The sequence below is a fragment of the Phascolarctos cinereus genome, unplaced genomic scaffold, assembly GCF_003287225.1.
Source record: "Phascolarctos cinereus isolate Bilbo 61053 unplaced genomic scaffold, phaCin_HiC Scaffold_7;HRSCAF=346, whole genome shotgun sequence".
Lineage (NCBI taxonomy): Eukaryota > Metazoa > Chordata > Mammalia > Diprotodontia > Phascolarctidae > Phascolarctos > Phascolarctos cinereus.
The window spans coordinates 20950802-20973234 of record NW_027556180.1 but is presented as its reverse complement, the minus strand read 5'-3'; the positions used below and the strand labels follow the sequence as shown (position 1 = coordinate 20973234).

General features: G+C 39.1%; 1 protein-coding gene across 9 annotated transcripts in view; it reads left to right on the top strand.

The window, feature by feature from the left end:
- IFT80 (intraflagellar transport 80) overlaps nucleotides 1-22433 on the top strand; it is a 122909-nt gene that overhangs the window by 61066 nt on the left and 39410 nt on the right. For all 9 annotated transcript variants that reach the window (XM_078147247.1, XM_078147245.1, XM_078147244.1 and 6 more), the window contains 4 exons: nucleotides 6044-6223; nucleotides 8743-8861; nucleotides 10682-10756; nucleotides 21710-21873. In XM_078147247.1, coding sequence (XP_078003373.1) covers nucleotides 6044-6223; nucleotides 8743-8861; nucleotides 10682-10756; nucleotides 21710-21873 — 538 coding nt within the window. The remainder of the gene's footprint in view (nucleotides 1-6043; nucleotides 6224-8742; nucleotides 8862-10681; nucleotides 10757-21709; nucleotides 21874-22433) is intronic.

Here is a 22433-nt window from a genome sequence, read left to right as displayed (position 1 = left end):
ATTTGGGGTTTTCTTGGCAAAGATGCTGGAGTGGTTGGCCATTTCCTTCTCCACTCATTTGGCAGATAAGGAAACTGAGGCAAACAAGGTGAAATGACCTTGCCCAGGGTCACACAGCAAGTAAATGTCTGAGGCTGTATTTGAACTCAGGAAGATAAGCCTTCCTGATTCCTAGCCCAATGCTCTGTGCACTGTGGTGCCATCTAAGCTGCCCTTGTCAAGTCAAAGACCCGAGATCAAATCCTGACTCCACCACCTGATGCTTGTGACATTTTGAGCAAGCGATGTGGCCTTTGTGAGCCTCATTTCCTTTTCTATACATTGAAGCATTGGAACCCCTTGATCAGCTGACTGGAGGGGGACTGCAGGCATGAGGTGATGGGGGTCGGCACCAGGGTGGGGGCCGTGTCAGAGGAGAGAAGGGGATCAGTCGAACTTGGCCACTGGTTGGGTCTGTAGGGTGAGAGAGGAGTTGAGGAGGACACCTGGGGGGATGATGGGCCCTTGACAGTGATGGGGAAGTTTGGGGGGAGGGAGAGTCATAGACATGTTGAGTTTAGGTGAAATCCCAGGTCCTGACCAGACAGAAGACAGGTGAGATTAAGCTGCAGCTGACGGCTGTTCAGATAAAAAATATGCTGAATGTTAGTCTTTATGTTAGAATCGCGGAAACTGTGGAATTTTAGAGTTTGGAAAGGATCTTTGACATACTCTCATCCATCACTATTTCATTTTACAGATGAGGAATCTGAGGCCAGAAAGGACAGATGATTGACTGAAGGTCACATAGCTACTCACTCCAATTCCTGAGACTAGAACCCAGGGTTCCTGACTCCCAACTTGGTGCTTGCAGTATAAGTCGTACTATTTTAGTGGTGGAGAAAGAATTCATCGGCCATTGCTATCCATATTAAAGTTCTTTTAAAGGGTCTGATAGTCCCTGACATTAAACCTAATCCCCTTACCTCAGCTGAAACTTCCATTACAACCACACACTTTTAACGTCTATCCATAGACAATTATGTTGTTCAGCTGTTTGAGTTATGTCTGACTTTCCATGACCCTGTTTGCGGTTTTCTTAGCAAAGATGCTGGAGTGCTTTGCCATTTCCTTCTCCAGCTCATTTTACAGATGAGGAAACTGGGACAGAGTTAAGTGACTTGCCCAGGGTCACACAGCTAGTAAGTGTCTTAGGTCACATTTGAACTCAGGTCTTCCTGACTCTAGGCCTGGCGCTCTATGCACTATACCACCTAGCTGCCCTTACAGATATTTGTACCCATTTACCAATTTAAATCTTATTTTATAATCTAGCTCTTTTTCCATATTGATTTGCTAACTTTCACCAATTTGGTTATATGTTTTGGAGGCTGAGTTCAGGGCTGACTTTATACTGGCTGAAGGAGGAAATCTGCCTTCCTAAAAGATCTCCTTTACTTTCTCTTGAGGATATTCGTATACTTGAAATTCTATCTATCATTAGAGAAGCATTCCTTTGAATCCATTTCAAATATATTGTTACTGGTGTGATGTGGTAGCATTCTATTGACTGTTAATTCAGGTATTAATTCACCTTAGTTTTAATTAGTTTATCAGAGCTTTTCTAAGAACTTGACCTGTTATAAGCAAATGTTGATAGGGTAGCTGGAAGAGAGAGGTTGAAATTCAGGAAATACAGACCTGGAGGGTGAGGCCAACTTAGCTAAGCAGGAGGATGGGAATGTACAGAATTCTGAACATAGGAAAGCTTACTGAGAAGGACTCTAAAAGGAAGAGGGGAAGGTGCTAGTGATGCTTGTCTAGAGGACTTAGTGTGTCTAATGTAGGCCAAGTGTTACTCATTAGGGGGCAGCTAGGTGGCGCAGTGGATAGAGCACCAGCCCTGGAGTCATGAGGACCTGAGTTCAAATTTGGCCTCAGACCAAACACTTGACTCTTACTAGCTGTGTGACCCTGGGCAAGTCACTTAACCCCAATTGTCTCAAATAAATAAATAAATAAATAAAAGTGTTACTTGTTAAAGAGCTCTTGAGAATTTAAAAAAGAAAAGTAGCTCTCTCACCTTGTTTTGTGAATGATACTCTCTTATCCAAAGTCCAAATTAATTGTTGCAAATAGAGATCTCATTGATTGCAATTATCCTTATGCCTTTTTTTTTTTTGGCTAGGCAGTGGGGTTAAGTGACTTGCCCAGGGTCACACAGCTAGTAAGTGTCAAGTGTCTGAGGCCAGATGCCGACTCCAGAGCCGGTGTTCTATCCACTGCGCCACCTAGCTGCCCTCTATGCTTTTTTCTGTATCATTAATTCTCTTCTATTTATTGATTAGATAAAACATGATTTGTATTTTGCAAAATATATTATAATTTTGATTTATTTTTTCGTAGTTTAAGTTCTAGAAGTGATGCTTGCCAGAAATACATGGCTCTAGAATAGGGAAGTTGCAGTGATGAAATTTAAAAATCATATCAGCACAAACAGAAGAAATAAAGCTTCATAAAGGAAAGATTCAGTTAAGAAAAATATCTCTGATAAAGGTCTAATTTTCAAGATATACAGGCAGTCAATACCATTCAGAGTCATTCCTCCACAGATTGGTGGCCCAAGGATTTTGAAAAGCTGTTCTTTTGGGAAAGATGGGGATATTGTCAAATGAAAACAGCTCTGAGGTTTCATCTCACACCTTGCTGATTGGCAAAGATGACTCAAGCTGGGAATAGCCAATGTTGGAGTGGTTGTGAAAACACAGGCACGCTAATATGCTGTTATTAGAGCTGTGAACAGAGCGGTTGGGAATTGTAGGGGATAAAGTGTCTGAAATGTCAACACCCGGGTATCTCATCATTATGAGATTACAGACAGAAAGGTCACATATACTTTCAAGTATCGATAGCAGCCATTTTTGTGGTAGCAAAGGACTGGAAAAAGTAATTGCTTGTTGATTAGGGAATGACTGAATAAATTGTGGTATGGGAATGGAATGGAGTATTGCTGGGCTGTAAGAAATGATCACTATGAAGAACTCAGGCAAATGTAAAAATGCTTGTAAGAATTATATAAAGTTAAGTAAGCAGAACCGCAAAAAACAAAATACACAATGACTACAACAATGCAGGAAGAAAAAGAATAAGAAACCAAACCTTAACTAACGTGAGCAAATATGGACCGTGAATATAGAATGTTGTATATGCCGTCAGGTACATTTGTTTTGTATCGATCTTGCTGGACTTCTGTTTCTTCAGTTTTTTAATCTTTTTGTAGGCATAGCTTTCTGAGAAGGGAAGAGATGTGATATCAAAACAAGTATTGTTAAGACATTTTTAAGAAGAGAAATCAAAACAATTTGCTGCCTACAAGAAACACATTGAATACATTTAGGCATCTACAATAGAGTTAAAAAGAGTGACCAGAATGAAATTTGTTATCGTTCATGTGAGTCTAAAAAAAGTAACCGTGGCAATTATGATTGATATGGTGACAATAATAATTTATTAACATGGGAAAATGACATTTTGTTTAAAGGTGCCACAATGAAACAGTATCATTATTTTTTAAATTAAGTTTATTTTCATTACATTTAAAAACAATTTCAAAAATTTGTTCTTTAAAATTCTGATTTAGAAATTCTCATCTTCCTTCCCTCTCATCCCCTGTCATTGGGAAGGCAGGCAATTTGATATCAGTTATACGTGTGCAGTAATCCAAAACATATTTCCACATTATTCCTTTTGTGAAAGAAAACAGAGACAATGAAAAAAAAAGAAAAATAGTATGCTTTGATTTGTATTCAAACTTGGTCAGTTCTTTCTCTGGAGTTAGATGACTTTTTTTTTTTATCATAAGGCTTTCAGAATTATCTTGGATCTTGGTATTGCCGAGAATCGCTAAGTCATTCACAGTTGCTGTTACAAACAGTATTATTAAATATATTATTAATTATATGTGCACCATTATTAAATATATGTGAACCAAATGGCATAGCACCTTTAGCTTTTAAAGGAAAAGCTAGCTGAACTGCAACAATACATTGATATGAGACTTTAACATTCTTTTCTCAGAGCTGGATAAATCTATAAAAAGAATAAGTAAGAAACATGTAGATCCAAAAAATTGATGGAAATTTCGTATTTGAAAGCTCTGTGGTGACTTAAGGGAATTAAAAATATACACGTTTATTAGCATCATGTAGTACCTCTACAAAAAGTGAACCATGTGAGGGAATAAAGAAATCACATGCAAATGTAAAAATGCAGAAATAAGAAAGACATTCCTTTATAGATGTTAACACAATAAAAATACTAATTAATAATGCAGTATTAGCAAATAGAAATTAATATTGAAAAATGAGTGAACCAAAAGAAAATCGTAGAAATAACACTTAATTATGAAGAGAATGATAAGAATGATACAGACAACCCAAACTTATAGAATGTAGTTATAGCAGGCCTGATGGAAAAATTTATGTCAAAAAACATCTATTAAAAATAGGAAAAAAAGACAGCCCATGAACATGTAATTAAAAACTAGAAAGTAAACAAATTAATGTGTGCAAATGAAGAAACCATGAAAATTTGAAAGTAGATCAAATTAAAAATAAAAAGAACTGACCAAACTAAAAGACCAATAATATTCATAAATTATTAGCTAAACTGATCCAAAAAGAACAGGAGGAACATTAATCTACAAAAATAAATAATTGGGCAAGATGAATTTACAGTAAAGAAGAAATGAAGAACATTATAAAAAACTACTTCAACAGTTATATACCAGCAAGACCAAGAACACGAAGGAAGCCGATGAAAACCTCTCCATTACATCTGCAAAAATATAAATATCAAATTGACAAAACCAGACACATTTTAAAAAATTCAATCTTAGAAAAAGGCAGCACGTTATAAATGCAATATCAAAGAGACAATTCCTGATTCATATGAATTAGGCTCTAAAAATTATTCTTGAAGAAATTGAAAAGCTAGTTAATCTGTCAAGCTACTTTTATGAGACAAGTATGATTCTAATACCCAAACTAGGGAGGGACTAATCCAAGAAAGATACTTCTAACCCAGTTTTACAAAAAAAAATTTTTTGATACGGAAATAAAGTAAAATCTTAGCAAAGAGAAGGCAGTGTTTTAATGTACACACACACACACACAGAGTGTATTTTGACAAAATGGGTTTAATACTTCAGACCAGGGATACAGGGATGGTTAAGTAGTATGAAAGCACTTAATAAAAAACCCCAAAATGCCATTTTATCAAGGATGATACTTTCTTAGTTAGCATATGGAGTTGTTGTTATGTTGCTCTCTAGAAAGGGGATACTTTAATAGGACTGTGTGAAATAATATCAGTTCATTTGCAGGAACAAAAAGCTCCAGAATCTCAAAGGAAATAATGAGGGAAAAAAGTAGGAATTGAGAGGCAAAGAATTTAATTTACAGTCATCATCCAAGCCATCTGATACTGCTTTAAAAATAGCCAGGGTGACCAGTGGAATAGGTCAGAGGAGCAGGCAGACACATGAGGCTTTGACTCGATTGAGATGCCTCCTGGCAGAATTGCCTCAATTGATGGGATCATAGATGTAGGTTTACAAGAGCCTCTAGAAGCTGTCTTGTTCATTTTGCAGAGGAAACTGAGAGGGGAGTGACATGCCCCAAATCCTGGGTAGTCACAGGCAAACAGAGGCTTGGTCCTCTGCCCCCAGGCTCTCCCTACTCTTCGTGACTAGGGTTTGAGGAAGCCCTCTTAAAACTAGTCACATTGATATGCTTAATGGCAAAATGGGCAATGGCATGACCTGGGGGAGAGAAGGCTAGTTGTAGAGTCAGGAAAACCAGGGGTCAAGCCTTGTCTCTGCCACGTGTTTGTCTGGACAAGTGAGTCAGCCCCAGGAATCTCAGTGCCCCTGGCCCCTTCTAGGACAGGAGAAATGGCAAAACCATCTCTGGTGATAGGCTAATTTGTAATTAAAAGTAATTTGCTTTTCTTTCTAATTCTTGAGCATCCTTAACTAATAGAATTTTTGTTTTGTGTTCCCAAGTGGTCATATGCTTTAGAGAAGCCGAATACTGGCAGCATATTTAATATTGCTTGGTCGATCGATGGCACTCAGATGGCCGGAGCTTGTGGAAATGGACAAGTCGTGTTTGCTCATGTGGTGGAGCAGCGTTGGGAGTGGAAGAACTTTGAAGTGACCTTAACCAAAAGAAGGACCATGCAAGTATGCATTCATGATTGGCTTTCGGGCTATGGTACTGTTCCAAGCTGTGTGTCTTAACAGTGAAAAACATCAGAACCAGGGTCAATGGAGTGACCAGTAATGATTCTGAAGGACAGAATCCTCAAGGGAGGGCTCACTCTTCTCTCTGCAGGATTGGGGTTGAGGTTGAGGTGCACAGTCACTGGGAAGCGACACTGGTGTTTAAAAAAAGTGTTTGCAAAACATTTGTCTTACGAAAAGATGATTGGTGTAGTTGACAAAATAGACTGGTTTAAAGAAAAACTGTAAATGAAACTTTTATACAAGCAATTGCATTTTTAATATACTTGCACATTGAAAATATAATTGTTTTTGCAAAGATTTAATTTATACACAATTTATATGCTTATTTACTATGCTCATGTTTACCAGTCATTGCATTTTCACAACAAGGGCAATACTATTTGCAAATTATCCATATGAACAAAGACTAACCTACTATGCCTCTTTTCTTGCCCGTACCCACTGTAGTGTGCTCTACTTACCTAGCCCTCCAGAGTACTTTCTCACTACAACCCACTTGCTTTGGTGGGTAAGGCACAGTGAACATTCTTTGCCCCTCAAAGTGCTTCCTGGTCCAAAATTATTTGTTTCCCTCCTTCTTCATTCAGAACTCTCCTTCCCTTGCCTCAGTATAGCTGCTTCATGTAGATGTTAAGAGGAAAGTATACAAATTAATTAAAACTAGGTTATAAATGACTGATAGTGTTTTGAACTTTCTAAACATACTTTCAATTTTATGAAAGGATGCGTGTTAATCAAAATCTCTAATTGGTGGAATTTCAGACAGCATGCCAAAATGAAGAGAAAAGGTTGGGGCAATGTAAAGTAAGATGTTTTTGGCCAAGAGGACAGTTTGGAGACATTCTTGTCCAGCCTTGTCTCATGCCCTAAAGTCTAGGTTTCTTAGCTTCTTCTCTTTCCCCATAGATTCTCTAAAAGTTCTAAGGCATAATGCAGATGATTCTGTATTAGGGGATGGAGAAGGCCCTGAAGGGCAGGGGCACTCAGACTTTTGTAGATTAGAACTGCCTACCTTTCCTCTTAAGGGTCTTCTAGCTCAAGTTAAGGACTGACCAGGTGAACCCCAGTTCTGGGAGAATGGCTTCATGGACAGAGATTATTGACTCCCTTTTGCAATCAGAGTTTTTTTTTTCCAGTTAAAACATGTAACAGTTTATTTGAATTGTAAATATTTTTGTTATAGTTAAAAGGATGTTTCCTTGCAAATAGTAGGTTGTTTTAAAAGTGTTTGCTAAATAAAATTGAGTTGCTAATTCAAGTTATTTGTAAATAAGTAGAAGTTGGTACTTTTATCACTAATTTCCAACTATTGTCAATCATGACCCACTCAACCCTGGTTTTCATTTCAGGGAATATAACTAGCCCTGAATCTGCCTGTCTGTGTCTCAGACTTGAAGCTACCTCTGACCAATGTTAAAACTCCTGAAAGCCACGTTTCTGTTACAGGCTTTTAACCCAGGGGTTTTCAGCCTTTTTGGTGTCCTCAACCCCTTGGGTAAGTCAGTCTGGTGAAATTGTGGATGCCTTCTCAGGGTAGCATTTTTAAATGCATAAGATAAAATGTAGTATGGCAAAGGAAGACAGGTTCGTGAACATAAAGATGTAATCTTTTTTTCACATCCGAATTTGTAGACTACCTGAAATGTGTCCATGGTTAAGAGTTCCTGCTTTCAGAAAGCCTGGATGGCCACAGTTTGGTCACTCCGATGCTCTCACAGTCTAAGTCCCCAGCCCTCCTCGGTCCCTTGGCACAAGGAAGAAACCTGTGTGGTTGAGCCAGTGCCAGAAAAGAGATTGTGGACTGTGACCAGCATGAATCTTTGTTATTATCCTTTCCTAATGGGTTAACATTTTACTTTAAAAGGAGAAGGGTCTGTCCTTCTTCCACTGTGGATTTGGCTTCCATGTAGTCAATGATTAATTTCTTGTGTCCTAGCTAATAACTCTAACTGGCTTCCCTCTCAAACCTTTTCATTTTTAAAGGGTTCATACTACTTTTTCCAGAAAATATCATTTTAAACACATGGAAGCAGAGTTTGGTGTGCTTTCTAAAAAGAGATATAATGTGGCTTCTCTATAACATCAGAATTCCCAGGCCTATGATGTGTCCTATTACTTTGATAACATCCCAAAATGTAATCTTGGCTTTTTTCTCCAGTGGCAGCACTTTTTGCCCTTGTGATCAATGATGACTTTTAGCTTAGGCTTTTGCTACACATAATTACATCTGGGTAATTTTTCAGTTTTCCATATTCTTTCTGCTTGTTTTTTTATTGCTCATTCCCTGTTGAATTTCCTCATGTTCTTAGGAGGTGACTTCCCCAAATTATTATGGTCATTTAGAATTGTTCCCTGCCTTCCAATTTGTTACAGACTCTTCCTAATTAAATATTATTTGCACATTTGATGTGTATTACATGCTTTTTAATGAGATTTATTGCATTTTACCCACTTAGGTTCGGAATGTTCTTAATGATGCAGTGGATTTATTGGAATTCCGTGACAGGGTCATCAAAGCATCTCTGAACTATGGACACTTAGTTGTTTCAACATCTCTTCAATGTTATGTGTTCTCGTAAGCATCTTGAATTTCTGAATAACTTAGTTTTGTTTTGCTATAGAAATTTATACTGACAAACTTCATCTTAAACATAGTTTAGTCGTGAGATGAATGAAAAGTCTGAGACAGAGTTTCTGGATCATTAATAATCAATTTATTAATTAGGTTAGCAAATAATAAACTGATGGTCATTGGTTTCAGTAACCAAAGACAAACTATTATGATGATCGAATGCTTAAATGCCTTTGGAAAAGTGGGTGTCCTTGACAGGTGGAGATCAACCCTTGACTGGTGAACAATCAAAGAGGGGGTGGACATATTGATGAGGAGGTGGCCAAAAGTCTTCCAAGCTTGACTTGGTCATGAGATGCTGCTGCCTGCAGTTATCTGGAGGAAAGGATCCATCTCCACCCAGACCAGTTAAATTGAATGATGGGCCAGAATTCATCTAGATTAGATTCTTTTTACACTTTAATCAGAAATAAGCTTTCCTGAGTGGGTGGAATCCCCCAAGACAGAGGAGAATGTTTCCCAAACTGGCTCAGGCCAGTCTCATTGTCAGCCCTGTCCTTCAGAGGCTGCCTTGACTTACAAGGTCAGGGCTTTGAATAAGGAAGCAAAAAGAGAAAGAACCCTGCATCCTGATATTAATAGTCTAATAAAATCTAAGTAAACGAACGCTCATTTGCTATTACTTTTTTATACTGATGACATCATTGTCATTATCATAAAAATCTTAATCATTTTATAAATGGAAAAAAATAAAATGGCTTGTCTTTTTCCTGGGGCTCCGTGTTACCCAAAGTAGTATATGTAATCTGTTATTAGAACCAATAGATAAGAACTGTGACCACATCAAATCTGGCCCTTGTTGTATAATGATAAACTTGCATCTTGTGTGTCCGCAAGCCTGCTGCTCTTCCGGGGAGGCAACTCGGGTAACCTTGGCCACCTGGAAGTTGACGAAAGAAATAGCAATTTAGTAAAGGAAGGAGGGAAGAGAAGACAACTTCCATGTGACTTGTGTTTCAATACTGTCCCAGTCCAGTCCATAGTGTTCACCTTTCCCCTTTTTCCTCACATTGAGGAAGAAGCAAATTGGATGAATCTCAAGTTCCCATGAGATGGCGTGTAGGGACTTGTAACTGCAGGGGACAAAGTGAAGGGCATATAAGGAGATGGAAGAGTCCTTGAGTCCAGTGCATTCCTGAAAGCAGGCCTCCCCTTGGTGGCTTGGAGCTGAGGTTTCCGACTCCAGGCTCCCGTTCTTTCCATCCTACTACTTTTTCCCAACAACCAATACTTTCGTGCCTGCTGTACTCCAGGCTCTACCTTAGGCATGCTCTGCGATCAGGAAGCTTTGAGTCTGTTGGGGGGTGCAGCATGCTCACAGATTGTTCATTTAAAGATAACTTGTGGACCTACGTTCTGATTTATTCTTACTTTCGATAATGTGCTAGGATGAAAGCTCTTCTTTTGAACATAGGTTGGTTGTCGTCATGTCTTAGTAAGCAAACATTGTAAGATTGTGCTGGGCGAAGGACAGAGCAGATTAAGTGAAGGAAATCGTTGCCCTTAAGAAATTTAGACTCTTAGATCATGAGATAGCTGTTCTCTAAGAATGGAATTGAGGCCCACTTAAAAAAGGAAATACCAGTGTGCAAGCAAAAGCCCTGCATTTTTAAATCATACTCTCAAAATAACCTGTTACTTCAACATGCCAGAAAGTTTTATAAAAAGCAAACTGATATAAAACTAAGTGAAACATTTGATTGTTACTTAATTATTTTATATTTTTGAAATGTTAACAAATGTATGTTTTATTTCTCTTTTAGTACAAAGAACTGGAATACACCACTTATATTTGACCTGAAAGAAGGAACTGTTAGCTTAATTCTGCAGGCTGAAAGGTAGCTTATTTATTTTAATATTCGATCATTTGAATTTGGGTTAAAATATGCATGTTCTCAGCATTCTTCTCAGACAATGTGGTTCTTTAATAGGAGGACCAAATAAAAAACAACATACAGTTTTAAGAGTCTTAATTAAATTTCACAGACTGCTCTGTGAATACTTTGCTTTATTGAGTATGGTACAGTTTTCCTAGCAGAATGTCTTTTTAAAAGGGAAGAAAATGAGCTCCTCAGAGGTGTTTGCCTTTGCTTTTGACATCTCATATTAGAAAACAATGATTTCATTTAGTTAGCTAGTTATTTTGGTAAAAGCTTAAAATAACATACCGTGAAATAGAAAATACATAGAATAAGCAATTGTGTTTTCTTTTCAACTATATGTGGTGTGTTTTTGCTTTATTTGCTTTCAAAAAAAAATTCTAATTCAGGATAACTAAGCTTGGAAATACAAGAAAAAATATTTTTCTTCAGGGAAGAGTTTTCTCACTCAAGAAAAGATGCTTTCTATGTTGCTTCTGTGTTTTCTACTGTAGCCTCTAATTTACACAGGACTCCAAGAGCCCTATCTCATATGAATCCAATGTTCTTAAACAATTTGCGCTCTGTCCATCTGAGTCAAAGGCCATGTACGGGAGCACCCTATTACCTAGGGGTTATCAGCAACCTTCGGCTGTTGAGAAAATGGCCTCTTCATACCCATACTTGCTCCCAGACAGCCCTTGTTTCAAAGTCACATCTTTGATTCCTAGAATTCTTCATCAACTTGGCTGTCAGATTTTCCCTCCTGTACTATATGGGTCTGGAAGAAAAGGATTGTGAGGAACTTCTAGAAGATATCATGGTGTATTTTCAACATAGGGAACTATCTTGGCAAAGGTATGGATAGGGTAATGCAGGATAAGTTCATGAAAAGGGGGGCAATTTGGTTTTATAGAAGTTTACAATAAATAGCATGAGAGGCTAGAAAGGAGGGATGGACCCAGGTTGTTGAATGAGCTCTCTGTGATACATTCTATATCCTCCAGATATGATTAAAATAAAGAAATAATTTATCTGGAAATTTCACTTATATGGAAATGATAATGAATTCAATTCAGATTAACAGACATTTATTACAGAAGGAAAAATGAAACTTTTGGTCTTCAAAGACTTTATTCAACTGAGTTGATAATTGAGTTGTGACTATAACCAATGTATAGAACTTTTGTGTGTTTGTGGACTTTTAGTCAGTAGTGATTAATTAAATAGTCTTTACAACATGTCTATATTTGTAATATTGTTAGAGTTTTGTACAGAAATTGATTTCCTTTTTGTGGGATGATATACTGATTATATCAAACCCCAGAAGATTACAAGAGTTTGTCAGTGACATCTATAATTACTCAAAAAAGATTAACAATCCATACAGAAAAATTAAATGGATGAAAGTGGAAAAATGACATGTGGGTTGATGTTAATTCATTGAGGTAAGAGTATATCAATAAATATGTCTGGAACATTTACCCCAAGATGGCAAGTTAAACTCAAAATTGAATATAAGAAAAAGGGCATGTTAGATTTCACTTAAGAAAATGCACAATAGAGGCTGGATGAGGTAGAGCCAAGATGGTGGCAGTACATGCCAGGACCCAAATGAACTCTCCCAACATTGCCCTCTAAACACATTAAAATAATGCCTCATATCAAATTTTGGAGTGTCAGAGCCATTTATCCATTTATCCAGCCTAAGACAACTTAGGAGGTCTGTAGGAGATTTCTGTAACACAGGGGTAGGTGCAGGCTTGGAGCGTGGCAGGAACGCTGGTGGTGGGCCTTGGAGGTGACAGTGATGGCAGCAGCTGCAGCAGCTATGGGAGCTCTCAGCCCAGAGATGCTAAGGGGTCAGACAACTGGTCAGAAAATGATTACAGGGCACCTGGCACCAGGTGCAGCTGGTGCTGATTGGCGACTCTGTTGCCCATGATCATCTCTGAGTCACAGTTCCATGGCAGAGAAAAGTGCTTGTGATGAATCACAAGGGAGCAGGAGCTCTGGTCATGGTTCCAGGGCATTTGGCAACTGCAGGGGACCAGGGGCCCTTTCTAGGTAAAGACCAGAAGGCAGAGCAGTGACCACACCTCTCCTAGATCATACCACCTTGGAAGCACTGAAACTTGCACACCTCTAGAACTAGCTCTGAAAACAGCAGCACGAAAAAGCCTGAAGTTTGGGACAGTGCCTCTCCACCCTGGATGAGCATTGCCCAACTATAAGATAAAGTTCAAAGTCAAGAAATAGGCTGGAAAAATGAGCGAACAACAGAAAAGGAGCCTAATCATAAAAAAATGCTATGGTGGCAGGGAAGACCAAGACATAAAGTTAGAAGAAGACAATAATGTTAAAAGAGCTACAAGCACACTCTGCCCCCTATCTCCCCTCAAAGAAAGCCCAACAAGAATTCCTGGAAGGGTTAAAGAAAGAGATAAGAGTGGTAGAGGAAAAATTGGGAAAAGAAATGAGAGTCATGCAAGAAAATTATGAAAAGAGAATTAACATTTTGGCAAAAGAGGCACCAAAAAAATACTAAAGAAAATAACACCTGAAAAAACAAAATTGGCCTAATAATAACAAAAATTCACTGAAGAAAAGAACTCCTTAAAAAGCAGAATTAGCCAAATGGAAAAAGAGGTACAAAAACTCACTGAAGAAAATTATTCCTTAAAAATTAAAACTGGGAAAATGGAAGCTAATGACTCCACGAGATTTCATAAAACAATAAAACAAAGTCAAACGAGTGGAAAAAGTATAAGAAAATGTAGAAATGTCTCATTGGAAAAACAACTGACTGGAAAATAGATTGAAGAGAGCTAATTTAAGAATTATTGAACTACCTGAAAGCTATGATCCAAAAAAGAGCCTAGACATCATATTTCAAGAAGTTATCAAGGAAAATTTCCCTGATATCTTAGATTCAGAGAGTAAAATAGAACTTGAAAGAATCCACTGATCTACTGCTGAAAGAGATCCCCAAATGAAAACTCCCAGGAATATTGTAGCCAAATTCCAGAGCTCCTAGGTCAAGGAGAAACTATTGCAGACAGCCAGAAAGAAGTGATTCAAGTATCATGGAGTCACAGTCAGGAACACACAAGATTTGGCAGCTTCCATGTTAAAGAAATGGAGGACTTAGGGTATGATATTCTGGAAGGCAAAGAAGCTAGAATTACAACCAAGAATAACCTACCCAGCAAAACTGAATGTAATCCTTCAGGGCGAAAAACAGATATTTAATGAAATTTGAAGGACTTTCAAGCATTCCTGATGAAATGACCAGAGCTGAATAGAAAATCTGGCATTCAAACAGAAGACTCAAGAAAAGCATAAAAAGGCACACGTGAAAGAGTAATCTTAATGGACTTGATAAAGTTAAACTGTTTACATTCCCGTATGGGAAGATGATATACGTAACTCATAAGAACTATATCATCATTAGAGCAGTCAGAAGAAGTCTGCATAGACACAGGGCACAGATGTGAGTTGATTGTGTTGGCATGATTTCCAAAAGAAATTGTAGGGGTGAGAAAGAGAGAAAGAAGGATGAGAGAAGAGGGATGGGAAAAGTAGAGTGGGGAAAATTTTCTCAAATGAAAGAGACATGCCAGGAAGAGCTTTTATCATAGAGGGGAAAATAGGGAGATAGAGTGGTGGGCAGTGTTTGAACCTGACTCTCATCTGAATTGGTTCAAAGAGGGAATATACAAAAACAGTTGGGTATAGAAATTTATATTACCCAACAGGGAAATAGAAGGGGAAGGGGGCTAATAAAAGGGAGGGCAGATTAGGGGAGGCAGTGGTCAGAAGCAAAATAGACTTTTAAGGAAGGACAGGATAAAAAGAGAGAGAAGGATAAGTAGAAGAAAATAGGATGAAGGGAAATACACAGTTAGTTATCCTAACAGTGAATGTGAATGAGATGAGCTACCCTGATCTACCAGTATGTTGTGTGCAAGAGACACACTTGAAACAGAAAGACACACACAAGAGTTAAAATAAGGAAATGGAGCAGAATCTGTTGTGCTTCAGCTGAAGTAAAATGCAAGGGTAGCAGTAATGATCTCAGATAAAACAAAAGCAAAAATAGGCCTAACTAAAAGAGATAAACAGGGAAATTATTTTTTTTTGCTAAAAGTTACCATAGACAATAAAGTAATATAAAAAAATTATTCCAAGTTTCTCGGATAAAGGCTTCATTTCTCAAATATGTAGAGATTGGATCAAATTTATAAAAATAAGAGCCATTTACTGATTGATAAATGGTCAAGGGATATGAATGGGCAGTTTTGAAAAGAAATCAAAGATATTCATAGTCAAATAAAAACGCTCTAAATCACTACTAATTACAGCAACTCTGAGGTACCACCTCACACCTATCAGAAATGACAAATGCTGGAGGGAATGAGGTGAAAATAGGAGTGTTTTGTGTCTGAGGGCAGATTTAAACTCAGGTCCTCCTGACTCCAGGGCCAGTGCTCTATCCACTGCACCACCTAGCTGCCCCTCAGTAGATTCTTTAGTAGATTCCTTTCAAAGTGAATATTGTATGTTGGACATTAAATGCTAAATTCTGAAACTACAAAGTGAAAAAATGATTTTCTTTAAAAATTACAAAATTGACTTGTAGCATTCCATCATGCTCAATTAATGCTTTAAAAATGTTTTCTATATTATTTCATTATGAGATTGGTCTCTCAAACAAAGCACTAATAATTAAAATGTATTCTTTAATAAAAATGATAAACTCTGAGTGCAATTTTGAATTATAATTTTCTTGCTTTTTTTTTTGCTTTGTTGATATGTCTGATATGGAAATATATTTTGTATGATTTCACGTATATAATTGATATCTTATTGTTTGCCTTCTCAATGGGTGGGAGAAGAGAGAATCTGGAACTCAAAATATAGAAAGAAAAGAATGCCAAAAATAAATAATAAAAAGAAAGAAAAGATAATATTTTCAACCATCTCAAGCTATGCCCTAGAGCAAAAAACTACCTAGGTGATACCATATGGTGGTAGATTTTGGCCTGACATGATGTTTGCAGAATTAGTGTTGTTGGTGGCCTACACACAGGCTTGGAGGGCGTATCATGGATGTAGTGTATTTTTAGTGACTTTGTCCACATAAAGAACAGCATGAAGGACATTATTCAGGAAATGTGTGATATGAATGGGAGGTGCACCCATCCTGTGATAAGAGCCTGAGATACCAGATAACAGACCCAAGACTCCCTCGGGGTCTGCTGCTGTTCTTGGTGAAGGCCCTTCTGTGGCAGTCAGCTCACAGGGTAGGAAGATGTGGTGTGGTCCTGATTGTTTTGTACAGAGTAGGGGAGGGGCCCTACGTGGGGGACGATTACAGGTCATCTCTGAAACGATGAACAGTGTTTGTGTGTGTACGTGCATGCGTAGAGACACACATGTGAGGAGGGTCCATTGTCAAATGAAGGCAGTCCTCTTCTTTTAATGCTTCTCTTACCTGGGGTCAGGATAGCCTATGATCCTGTGCTTTGAATAAAGCTATAAAGCTTGAAATAAAAGTGTTAAATGAGCCTGGGACTGTATTGTGAACAAAAGTGGAAAATCAGCACTCATTTCTTCATCGGTTAATCATATATGGCTTTACAGAAGCAAAATCAGTTATTGGGCTTCCCAGTGTAAGGATAAATGGGCTGTTGTTTAATTTTTTTTGTTTTGGTTTAGGCAGTGGGGTTAAGTGACTTGCCCAGGGTCACACAGCTAGTGAGTGTTATGTGTCTGAGGTCGAATTTGAACTCAGGTCCTCCTGAATCCAGGGCCAGTACTCTATGCACTGCGCCACCTAGCTGCCCCTGTTGTTTAATTTTCTAATTGTTCCCATTTTGGGACTAAAGCCCATGCTCTGTCAGCCATAATGTATTCAAATCCATCAAATGTAATATTCAAATATTTGTTCGGTACCAACTCTGCACTTAATGAGCACAGTGAGGGTAGATGGAAACATTTATTAAGCACCACTGGGCAGTTATACCCTTTCAGATAAGACAACTTTATTTGAACCCAGGATGGGAAAGACCTTTGGACTCCAGACCTAAGTTCAAATCCTGTCTTTGTGTGACCGTGGGCAGGTCTCCTGGCTTTTCTGTGCCTCATGTAGATTTAAGGGTCTGGGTGAGTTGCTCTCTGAAGCACTCTTTCCTCCTCAATCTCTGTGGCTGCGGCGGTGGCTGCTGGGTCTGAAGGTCAGGAAAGGGACGTGGAGCACGTGCTTTGTGAGTTGTCCCTTGTGAGTCCAGTGAACAGTGTGAGCATAGGAAGGAGATGGTAAACTGACAGCCTCTCCCAGGTTCATCCTGACATTCTAATTGCACTTCAACAGCAAATCCATCCCTTTCCTTCCACTGCTCAGACCCTAGCACCGCACCCTGGGGTCGGGCTCCTGGACGGGAGTTTGGACTGGCCGGTTGTTTCTGCCCAGCGATGCCTGTTTTACTTCATACAGTAACAAGGCCATCCTTTTGTTTCCTGGCACCATTCTGCCAGAAGAACAAGAGAATTCACTCTTTTTATTTAAGTTTTGCTTTCCTTGTCCAATGTAGCTCTCACATTCAGGGAATTGTATCCCGTGACTGTCTCTGTCACATCCACGTGCGTGCGCGCGTGCACACACACACACACACACACACACACACACACACACACACTTTCTTACATTCACACTCGAACACAAAACCATATTCATTTCTTTATTACAAAACAGGAGGGGGAGGGGAGGTATATACATATAAAAATTCAGAATAAACGACACCCTCGTGTTCTCCTCTGATGGATCTCCCGTGTGTCATTTCCACCTCGAGGAAGCTGGGACTTTGTCACGGGCTGCAACAGCTTCTGTGCCATTTGGATCCCAGCCCTGCTCTTGCTGTTTCAGGGTTGGGAGGTGAGGGCTGCCCTTGTTCACTGGCGGGGCTGTTAATGAATCGGAAGTGTTTTTGAAAGCGCTGTCCTCTAGCCAACGCTCTGCTCAGAAACCCTCAGCGGTTCCCTCTTACCCCACTGCCCCACTTTATTTGGGAGGCCTGTCTCGGCTTGCCTGCAGCGCACCTCTGCAGACTGGTGGTGGCATGTTTTTCACCCAAAGCCTCTGCTTGGCCGTCCCTGTCCTGCCTTCGTGTCCTTGCACTTCCCTCGAGATATACTGTGTCCCTCCAGTTGAACCTAAGCTTCTAAAATAGAAGGGATCTTTTTCATTGTCTTTTGTTCTCCAGTACTCATCACAACAATTAGTAGATATTTAATAAATATTTGTGAATTGGATTTGGAGGATAGAATATTTGTAAGGAATAGTATGATGTAACTCTGGCCTGATTGAATTCAGGGGCCTTAAGACAGGAAACCAGTGAAGGAGTATGAGCATATGAGTGACATGACCAAGCTCTGCATGAAGAAGGTTCAAGTGGCAGTGATATGAGGGGTCAGCTGGAGGGAGACCATTGTTGAGTAAGGAAGCTATTGCAGACATGCCAAAGGATGGTAGTAATGGGCTGTCTGAGGACAGGGTTACAGGGAGAGAAGAGGTGACCTGAACTAGAATCCCCAGGGCCTGTGGGTTGTGGCTGTGTATGAGATGGCAGGGAGAGAGAAGAGCAGAGATAACACCAAGACTTCCTGTGTGGGGAATAGCTCAGTAAGTGATGTTCCCAGTGAGAGAGGTAGTGATATCAGGAAGAGAAACAAACTCAGGAGGAAGATTAGGTGAGGAGCCTGTTGAGTTTGGGGTGCTGGCAAGACAGCCCCGTGGAGATGCAGATAGTGAAGAGTTAAGTCAGGTCTCGACTGGCATTCACACAGGTGACAGTCAAACCCATGGAGTGAATGAAATTGTGAGAAAATGTTGAGAGAGGAATGACAGGAACTGAAGGTAGAACGTTGGGGAACAGCTATTTTAAAGGGTTGGGGGAATGGAGAGGAGCCATGGAGGAAATAAAAGTTAGGGTTAGCAGGAGAATGAGATTTTTATGTTTTAGAAATCAAGGGAATAGAGAATATCCAGAGGAAAGAGTGGTAAGGATTGTAAAATGCTGTTTAGAAGGAGGATGAGGCTATAAGCAAAGGTATCGGAGCTGGAGCCGTGGGAACAAGGGACTTCTTTGAAGATGGCCAAGTGAATTGTCGTTCCTGAACCCAGCCACCCCTCATCATTTCAGAGCAGCAAGAAACAGTTCCAAATGATGTCAAAGAACAACATGCAGAGAGGATTCTGGGAAGGTGGCGGAGTAGGTCAGACAATTTAAAGCTCGCAAGATTTTCCTCCACAAGAGATAAAATAGTGCCTCTGGGTGAGCACAGAGCTGTGAAAACAAAAGAGAGTAGGGGCAAGAGAGGAGTACTAGTGGGACAATTGGAGCAGATCTGAAGAAAAATCCAGCGTGAGATTTCCTCCCTGTGAAGAGAGCACCTCCAGGCTAGGGTCTGCTGTAACAGCTAGAGGCAAGCCCTGGGGTTAGCTGGTTAGGGAGGCTGCCTCAGCCCCAGCCACAGGAACTTTTAGCCCCAGGACAGTGAGGGGAGCTGGACATCTGATCTGGGAATCTCTGCCGATAAGGAACGCCAGACCCAGCTGTGCCGCGGAGATGCAATGGGGGTGAGAAGGAACCAGCACACGCCCAGTGAGTATAGAAGCAGTGGAGTGGGGTCGCCTCTGCTGTGGGCACTTACAGGAGGCTGGAGCTCTTGGTTTGAGTTCAAGATCAGAAAGGTGAACTGAAGATTAGAGACACCATCCCTCATACCCCAGGACTAGAGGTGATTATAAAAATTAAATTATTACCAAAAAAAAAAAAAAGAAAGAAAGAAAGAAAGAAATGCGCAGGCAAAGGAGAAAGAATCTGACCTGAGAGAGCTATTATGGGAATAGAGAAGATCAGGGTTCGTCTTCAGAGGAGGATACTGAAGCAAAGAAACCCTCTTCTACCCCAGAGAGTAATGTCAAATGGTCATCTGCCCGAAAAAGAATTCACTGAAGAATTTCAAAAAGGCTTTATAAAACAAATAATACTAGGGAAGAAATAAAAAGAAAAATAAGAATAATACAAGAAAAACAAGATTATGAAAAGAAAGTCAACCAATTAGAAAAAGAGATCCAGAATCTTAAGGAAGAAAATTACTCCTTTAAAATCAGAATTGGGCAGGGTGAAGCCAGCAAAGTTATAAGACATGAAGAAATAAAAAAATAAAGAGAATGAAAAAATAGAAGAGAATGTGAAACATCTCATAAGAAAAACGACCAGGGCAGCTAGGTGGCACAAGGGATAGAGCACCGGCCCTCAAGTCAGGAGGACCTCAGTTCAAATCTGGCCTCAGACTTGACACTTACTAGCTGTGTGACCCTGGGCAAGTCACTTAACCCCAATTGCCTAAAAAAAGAAAAAAAAAGAAAAAACGATGGATCTAGAGAACAGATCAGAAAGAGAAAACATAAGGATAATTGGACCACCTGAAAGTTCTGATCAAAAAAAAGAATCTTGATACAGTAATGCAAGAAATAATTAAAGAAAATTGTCCTGAAGCATTAGAACAACAGGGGAAAGTAGAAATAGAAAAAATCCACTGACCACCAGCTGAAAGAGATTCTATGAGTAAAACTCACAGGAATATTCAAATTCCAAAACCCCCAGGTCAAGGACAAAATATTATGAGCAACAAGAAAGAAAACAATTTACATATGGTGGTACCGCAATTAGAATCACACAAGACCTAGCAGCAGTGATACTAAAAGATTGCAGGTCTTGAAACACTGGATATTAAAGAGCAAAAGAACTTGGCTTCCAGCCAAAAATTTCATACCCTGCAAAGCTAAGCATAATTCTGAATGAAAAAAAAATGGACATTTGAACAATTGTCAGACTTTCAGGTCTTTGTTAAAAAAACAAAACAAAACAACCCTGACCTCAATAGAAGATTTAACGTACAAGAGCCAAGAGAAATATAAAGTATATACCAATGACCAATTACAAAGCACTAAATAAGTATAGAAGGTTTGCTTTTTGGGTATGAAAAATGTAAAACCTGTGTCTAAGATTGTTACTAGTAATTAGGTAGCTTATAAGGAAGATTGGAGGAGACCTGAGTATGTGCGATATGACTTCAAAAAGTAAAACCGTTCAAGTACAGGTAAAAGAGTAATTATCTTTGACAAATGAGGTGCAACAAGAAGAACCACAACAGCGGAATTAGACGAGGGAAGGGGGCTGTTAGTTCTGGAAACCTGCTCTCATCGGGAGTGGTTTTAAGAGGAGAATATACATATACATTTAGAAGAGTATAAAAGTCTCCTTAAATTTAGAAAGAAATGAAACTCTGAAAGGATAGGAAGGGGGAAGAGGATAAAGGAGGGATCTTTAGAGGGCAGGGTGTGGGAATAGGTTAAAAAGGGGATATAGAAGGGGATTTAGATTTAGGGGAATGGGAGGCTAAGGGAGGGATAAGGTAGGTTAAGTAATAGGAGGGTAAGGGAGCAGGTGGAAGTAAAGTAGAGGAGTTAGGATAGGAAAAATAAAGACATGCGCAAGGGGCAGCTAGGTGGTGCAGTGGATAGAGCACTGGCCCTGGAGTAGAAAGTAAAAAGTGTACCGCAGAGAACAAAAGAAAACCTACAAGGAGGAAGCAAAGAAAAGATGGACAGCTTTCAACATAATGCACAGTTTTTAACATATAGACTTTCTTGAAATGAAAAGTTATTGCTATATATTTTGAATCCTCTCCTATGTTCTGCTATGTACATGACTTTTTTTGTTTTTTGTTTTATATTTGTTTATAATGTTTCTTTTTCTTTTCTTATTTTGTATTTCAGTTTTAGCATTTGTCTAAAAATTTAAAAAGAGAACCTCCAAAGAGAAATTTGGAAAATTAATTTGTCCGTTTTTGTATTTGTAGGCATTTTCTTCTTGTAGATGGAGGGGGCATCTACTTATATTCTTATGAAGGACGATTCATTTCCTCTCCAAAATTTCCAGGGATGAGAACAGATATTCTGAATGCCCAGATGGTATCTTTAAGTAATGATACCATAGCAATAAAAGACAAAGCTGATGAGAAAAGTATGTATATTTTCATTTTTTACCCATATTCAAGTAAGTTTCGTGCAAATGTGTTGTTACTATTGAAGAATTACTTCTTGGGTTCTAGGGACCTGCACTTCCCCCCATGCAAGTCCCCACAGCTTGTAGTCCCTTTGTGACTTGGTGAATATTTGTTAAGAGTTGCTGTGGCCAAACTGTCCAAAGTTAGCTCCACTGGCCCTTGGACGATAGACCTACAGATCACCACCCCCAAGCCTGTGTTCAGAGCCTTTCCAGCCCGGTATGATCTGTGTTGGAGTAGAGAATTTCTAAAAAAAACCTAAATAATTGAAAACATTTTTTTAAAAAATCCTCACGTTTGGACTTGACTCATAGGCAACAATAAATAGTAATGATAATTTCTTGATTTGGGTTTGAAATAGATTAATTTTCAAATTTAAATGTTCATATTACATCTCTTTCATTAAAATCAGTACTTGTTGACTTGGATTGGATTGGAACAAAGATTATAAATCATTGTTCCCTTGCCAACCTCAGTGTGGTGGTAGCCAGAGACGGATGAAGACTCTGCTGGCGCT